The sequence below is a fragment of the Plectrocnemia conspersa genome, unplaced genomic scaffold (genome assembly GCF_051122295.1).
Source record: "Plectrocnemia conspersa isolate PC_06_02 unplaced genomic scaffold, ASM5112229v1 ptg000014l, whole genome shotgun sequence".
Lineage (NCBI taxonomy): Eukaryota > Metazoa > Arthropoda > Insecta > Trichoptera > Polycentropodidae > Plectrocnemia > Plectrocnemia conspersa.
This window is the reverse complement of record NW_028277178.1, coordinates 5084925-5092316: the sequence shown is the minus strand read 5'-3', so window position 1 is coordinate 5092316 and position 7392 is coordinate 5084925. Positions and strand designations below refer to the sequence as shown.

General features: G+C 33.5%; 1 protein-coding gene across 1 annotated transcript; it reads right to left on the bottom strand.

Annotated features, from left to right (window-relative positions):
- Positions 1 to 782: 782 nt before the first annotated feature.
- Zw (glucose-6-phosphate 1-dehydrogenase Zw) lies at positions 783 to 7186 on the bottom strand. The gene is made up of 2 exons (XM_088204757.1): positions 6894 to 7186; positions 783 to 2554 (listed from the first exon to the last, which is right to left on the bottom strand). Exons 1-2 carry the CDS (start codon positions 7124 to 7126, stop codon positions 1264 to 1266), a joined length of 1524 nt encoding a protein of 507 aa, XP_088060883.1. The 5' UTR covers positions 7127 to 7186; the 3' UTR covers positions 783 to 1263.
- Positions 7187 to 7392: the final 206 nt, after the last annotated feature.

Sequence of the window (7392 nt, the reverse complement as noted above, 5' to 3'; positions counted from 1 at the left end):
AAGTGTAGTATATTTTACACCTCTAAATTAAGCGAGGGCTAGTTTTATATATTATATATGTGTGTGTATTATTTATTAAATATATGTAAGATTATTTGTTACTGCACTTTTGTATGATAAAAGTGCAATTACAAATAATCTTACATAATAATATTCCAACAAAGCATTAAAATTGAAATTGAAAGACTACTTATTATGTCTTACAAGAACGAGCCACAAATGAACTGTCGGAAAATCCATAACAAAATCAATTATTTAGTGTGTCAATAGCATATTAACACTCGACTGACAAGTCAGGCAGTATCTACTCGTCATGTTTGCTGATGGTAATCCAAGGGACAGGTAAAATCTTCTTTTTTTGACTTCTGATATTTAACGACAGTTCTGTAGTATCCACCAGCAAAAACTAATGCTTATTGTGCTGCCATCTATAAAATTAATGTTTAAACTACATAAAATGACAATATTTTCTTCAGCGTGACAAAGCCATAAATTTAATTTGATTTATATTAGCTGTTACAACCCGCTGACGAATAAAGTTTAAGATGTTAATAAATTTATTTGTAAATATTATTAAAAATAAAATATTTTATATGTAAATATATTAGCTTTCTTTTTTATGCGATCCACAGATTGAAGTTTATTAACAAAATAATTTAAACAGATCTACCAATGCAGATCAAAACTAACCATTTTTTATTATTATTATTCTCTTTTAATTAAAAAGTGCCCTTTATTAAAATCTACCCATCGATTAAGTGCTAATATAAAATTAAAACATGTTTTTATAACAATTTATTATTACAGTTATTGCAATACATAACAATTTTGATACACACAAATGAACAAAATTTAAATTAAAAAAATATCAATTTCATATTTGTCAGATTATATTAATAATAATAATAATTGAGTTAATATTAAATTTCAATAATAATAATAATAATTATATTCACATTACAGCATGTTAAGAAGTCATCGATCTCAAAAAATGTAATTTTTTTTATAAGTACATTAGCCATTTTTTTAATGTACTTTGATCAATCTTAAATATTCCTTTACATAAAAAAATATATATACAACTCAAAAATGGAATGTAACATTCACATACAATCGTTATTGTATAAAAAATATAAAAATCCATCAAATGAACAATAAATTACTTTTCATATAAAAATATAAGTTTACGAGTAAACTGGTCAGTTACGAGTATCAATCAATAAATATACCATAGCACCTTATTCCTTTAAATCTAATAAACGCTCACAAATGATTCTTATGCCATTTGTAGGAACCGTAGTATTTGAAATTGCTCTTCGCTAATTTCTCGTCTGCTTCCTTCGGCCCCCTGGAACCATGCATATAAGTCACCGGTTTAACTTTATGCGTCTCCAAGTGCTGCAGCAATGGAGTGAATACCCTCCAAGCTTCTTTCAGCTCGTCACTTCGCACAAAGTTCAGCTGCGAGCCACAGAACACATCTTCAATGAGCCTCTCGTAAGCATCGGGCAGAGGTAGTTCCTTATATCTAGAACTGTACGTTAAATCCAGTTCGGTTTCATGTAGATCGAAGCCTCTCCCTGGAGTCTTACACATCATCTTCAAATAAATAGCCTCTCCGGGTTGAACCCTCATTACGAACTCATTCCGTTTGGCGTTACCTTCAAATATATCTCCAGCGACGTCTTGATATTGAATCCTTACTTCTGCTTTCCTCTCATTGAGGGCTTTACCGCATCTCAGTATGAACGGCACTCCATCCCAACGTTCGTTATTGATCTGTAAAACAGCCATTGCGTACGTCGGTGTTACAGATCCTTTTGGAACCGTTGGATCATCTAAATATCCTTGTAAAGAATCACCGCTTCCGGACGGATCGCCAATATATTGACCAATTATCACATCTTCGGGCTCAATTGTTTTGACTGAACGTAAAACTTTAACTTTTTCGTTTCTAATATCATCGGGATCGACAGACGTCGGTTTTTCCATCGCAACCAAGCATAAGATTTGAAGGAGGTGATTCTGCATGACGTCTCTAATCATGCCGAAGTCGTCGAAGTATCCGCCGCGTCCTTGAGTACCGAATGGCTCTTTGAATGATATCAAAACTGAAGCAATGCTTTCTCGATTCCAAGACGGAGCTAAGAATCGATTCCCAAAGCGTAACGTTAATAGATTTTGTACCATCTCTTTGCCCAGATAGTGGTCTATTCTGTAGATTTGTTCTTCGCGGAATAGAGAAGCTAAATGATCGCTGAGCTTACGCGAGCTATCGGCGTCTCTACCGAAGGGTTTTTCTACAATTATGCGAGTCCAACCCGCATCGGACATGCAAGCATTTCTGATGTTTGAAGTAGCTGATTCGAACACGGACGGTGGAAGAGCTAGATAGAAGAGTCTGTTCGTAGGGCCTTTGCCTTCTATTTCGCGCAAGGCAATATCTAACTTATGGAAGTCTTCTGCTTTATCGTACAATCCGGATACGAACGAATTTTTTGTCCAGAATTCATCGAAATCATCCTCTTGGTGGGGTTTCACTGGAGAGTAGACCCTGAAAATAAAATAAAATATCATTAACAAACATGCTACTAGAAATGAAGCTATAAATACATATATAAATGATAAAGTGCAAATATTGATTATAAAACTATACGTATTCTAAACAGAATAAATTTTCAATTTTTTCAACTCATTTCTAGGGGAAAATACGTGGAAGAAATACAGACAGACGTCGCATCTCGCATATTGCTCTATAGTTGGTCTGCACCTCGATATTACACAATGTTTTAAGAATATTGGTCCAAATTAATTCAAACCGAATTTTGGTCAATAGGAGGGCGCCTAAACAATTATCACTTTTTGGTCGTCGCCGTCACTTTTTGACTTTTGAGAAGGGATAATTGTTTTTTGCGCTTTCCTATTAGTCAAAATTCGGTTTAGATGTGCTTCATTTGATTCTCACTCATTGTAAGTTGTAATATTGTTTTAATATTAACACTAGATAACTAAGCGTTTCCACTGCGACGGCATAATTTTATTGCTATTGAAGTGGATTCTAAATAGGGAAATACTATGAATATTAATGAAATCGAAATAATAAAAAAACGACCACTGACTAACCAACTTTTTCCCCCTCCTGGAAAAAGCTGAAATGACCCCTGCAAAAAGTGTCTGTTTTTCAGACTTGTTTTAACTAGGGTTCTCTGATATTGAAAATATGAAATTCGCAAAAAATTGTGAAGAAGTGGATGGGCACAAAATTCAAATACAATATACAGATTATATGTACATGAACAGTTTTAATATTATAATAACGGTTTAGTATTACGTTATATTTTTATGAGTCGATCGTAATCGCAATATTTTTATGACAATATACGAATGAAAGAGAAGGCTAGTTTAGACCCAGTCGCGTTATTGTTTAACATCACCTCTGATTTTAATGAAAGTTTAACTTTCTAGGTGGCCATTTGTAGGCGACCGTCCGAAAATTACAAAGGATATGTACAACAATGCTTATTCGATGTGAGGATTTTTTATAGTATTTTATTTAGACTATTCTCGAAGCTTTTCAATACAGGATTAAAAAAAATAATTGTTATGGTAATTGTAGATAATTAATAGCTTTCAACTGTGCAATTCTTGGGTGTTCCAAAGTTCCGATTTCATCAATATTTTGTTTAACGTAAAGCTAAGTTATAATCTCTTTGATGTTTAACAGTATTAAAAGAATAGTTCGGATTATCCATTAGCCCTTATAATCAAGAGCATGGTGTATGATATATGAGTCGTTTAGATGCAAAAGTGATTTTAACCGAAGTTTTTATCTGTGTATTTATTTCAAGTAAGTGTCTTTAAAACTTTAGGTTATAGATTAACTGAAATAAAAAACAATATATTGTTTTGCTTGTGAGGTTAAAAAGTATATATTTTAAAAGCCCAGATTCACAATAATTAAATTGTGATTGTGAAAAAATTTACACTACTGTAATTTGTGAAGAATTATTTAGGATCGATTTTATTAATGGAATCAAAATACGAATCAAAATATTATTATCGAAAGGGAATCTCATTACAAACCCGATATAGGGAAATTCGAGCTGGTTTGAAATAAGGAAAGCAATCAATATTTATTAATTATATTGTGTAAGCATAAACGGAAAAAATGAGAGGCTTCGAAACGTGGAAACACTTTAATGCAATATTTTTAGGAATGAATGGCGAAATAAAAAAGATCTTAAATACATATATGTGAATGTCGGTACCACCCGTAATTTTTGCGTTAAATTAGTTAAAAGGTTAATATAATTAATTTTTCCCCTCGGATTTATTTGCAAGAGTTTTTTCTTCGGCGTGACAAACAAACAATTATGCGCATCCGAGAAGACGTCCATTAATGGTATTTCTTAACAAGTGCACTGTAACCGTTGAACCTAAAAAAAAAACAAGAATTGTTGCCAAATATATTCGCTAAAGCAGCATATTCCCGAGAAAGACGGCATCGCCAAATTTACCACTACACTGTTAAATACGACAAAGACTCATAATCTGTATTAGACAAAAACAAAGAGTCTGGTTACATCTCGAATCATCGGCATTGGTCAGATCGAGGACTGGAAGTTGTATTTGAGTAGTACCACTTTTCATTTATTTCGTGTTTGGGAGATCATAATTAGTGATTATTATAATTAAAATTCTGATCGATCATCACAGTGATCGATCAGAGCTAGTATTTTCTAGCCTTTCCAGGTTGTAGCCAATATAAATATACGAAATGGCAGCAAAGATTTGAATTACATCACAAAACTCCCCCATAACATTAGCTTTTGAGTTAAAACTCCAACTGCGAAATCAAAAGTTTACTACATTTTTATGAATTGAAATATTTAGAATAAATCATAACTCATCTGAAATTCAATTGCTACTCGATGTTTCAATCGATGTTGTAATGAATTCGAAAGCAGGTTCAGAGGTTAAAAAAAATTGTAATGTTTACTTCATATTTAAGATGAAAATATACGAATGGAATTAATGTAATTGCGGTACCATTATGTGTTAAAAAAACACATTGAAAATATATGTAACAACTTAATATGTATAAACAATCCCCAAAAATAAACAAAAAATAATAGTAACCAAAGGGTCGCCTCTGAACCTTTTGCAGCAGTACGTCCTTTGGATCACTTTTTGGAATCAGAACTTTTTAGAATCAGGGATTACTTTTTCGTGTATTTCTTTTCACTTTTTCAAGTTAACAAATTCTTGAACGATTTTTTCGTATGTAAACATTCTGTCGCGTGAATGTTTAGTGAATGAACATTATGTCATTTTAATGTTTTGTCGTGCAAACATTTTGTCTATAAACGCTTTATCGTTGGAACATTTTGTCCGTGATCATACTGTAGTGTACACGATAAACGATTTGTGGTGACACTAGTTAAAAATCGCACCATTACTATTAACAGCCAACTCGCGGAACTTCTTATAACAGCTTTGCCCTAAAACAAAGTTCGGCAAACTTTTTTGGTAGCGGCCAAAAAGCAAAGGAAAAAAATAGCGGGCCATTATAATTTATTCTAAAATTTTAAAAACAATAAAACAAAAACAAATTTAAAATTTTAAAAACAAATAAACAAAAAATATACAAATATTAATGTGACGAATGAAATTGCAACTGCATTTTTAAAAGTGACTTTGCAACCAAATAGACGCTGAAAATATATTTATTGAAAAATGTCAATAAATAATTTCCTTTAATTTTCATTTACGATATTGAAATTGGTGTTTAATAAATTAGTCTTTCATTTTAATACGACAAAGCTATACCGAGTTGTAATAATTACTTTAAGTCATTGATAATTATTTGTTATTTTAATAATATGAATTGCATACGGTGTTATTAATTTTACTAATTATTTCCGTATTTATACTTAAGCAATTATAGAATACGTCAATGATTATATACTAAGTAAAAGCCGAATAAACATTTTCTATTTTCCATAACAACACATGAAACCGGTGTAAACCAGATATATATCAATTTATAATCTAAATCAAAACAAATTTCAAGTATAAAAGCCCCAGTTTTGATTCTGACTGTCAGTCGCAAAGATGGAGAGCTTACTGAACAGTGCTCTTAAGTAAGCCTTCCATCTTTGCGATTGATAATCAGTACTCGTCTATAACTTATCAATATCAGATATTGATTTTAGTTGCTCGAACGTTACGGGTATGTCGGCGTAGACACGAACCCACAAAAAAATGCAACGGCGTTAAATTACATGATCTTGGCGGGCAGTCGACGTTACTAAAATGTAAATGGGATAAGAATGTATTGTTGAAACCACATGTCTTCCACATAAATATATTCAATTTAGTGCCAAAAATAATCGGTCATCGTGCACCAAACAGTCACTTTTTGGTCATGTAATGGTCTCTCCTGAGGATTTTCCTCGCAATATATGCGGCAATTTTGCTTATTAACATACACAGAGAGGTGGATATGTGGAAACTCGAATTAAATCAGCCTGTATTTCTTTAAATGACGCATTTTTCTGGCCAAATTCAAAGGGGGAGGAACCAGCTCCCCTCAAATGACGTCCCTGGTACATATACTTGTAAACAAATATGTTAACAAATTGAGTCACGTGTCATCGCTAATGAAAGTATTCAGTCAAATGCATAATTGGAAAATTTGACTGAATATTTATGTATACATATATGTATTGTGTTTTCTCGGTTTTCATTTTATATATTGATTTTTTTTAATATTGCACTAAAAATATTCTTTGCATTTTTTATTTTGCCCATCGCACATTTTTATTCGCAATGCGGCCCACAGACCCCAACGAGTTGGCCATGCCTGGTCTAACACATTTCAGAATACTGACCTGCAGACTTTCTTGTGGTCGGGTAAGTGTAGGGCGGAACGCGCGTATCCCACGAAAAATGTGTTGGGAGGCAGCCGGCGGTCTCTGTGCAGCATCCACAGCGTAGGATAGATTTTTTTCTTAGCTAGGTCGCCGGAAGCGCCTAGCACGACGAACACGTGCACTTCCGCCATAGCTCTGAGCCGACTGACGGTCGAGCCGCTGCCTCCCCACTTGGTCGCGCCGCTCTCCATGTGTTAACCCCACCGCGACCGGCTACAACCAAATCGCGACTGTACCTGCAAGCGAATTGCACGCAGGTGCACACATTCGCAACAGGTATAAGGACTTCGCGCGCAATTCGCAACAGGGTTGCCAATCAACAAAAAACAAACGATTTCAAACAAATCTCAATAAGACTGCTTCGTATAACGAATCCGAGTTTATTCGACGCCTTATATGACGAGATTTATTACGCAAATTTGTTGATCCGACGATAAATTGGTTTTTAGTTGTACAA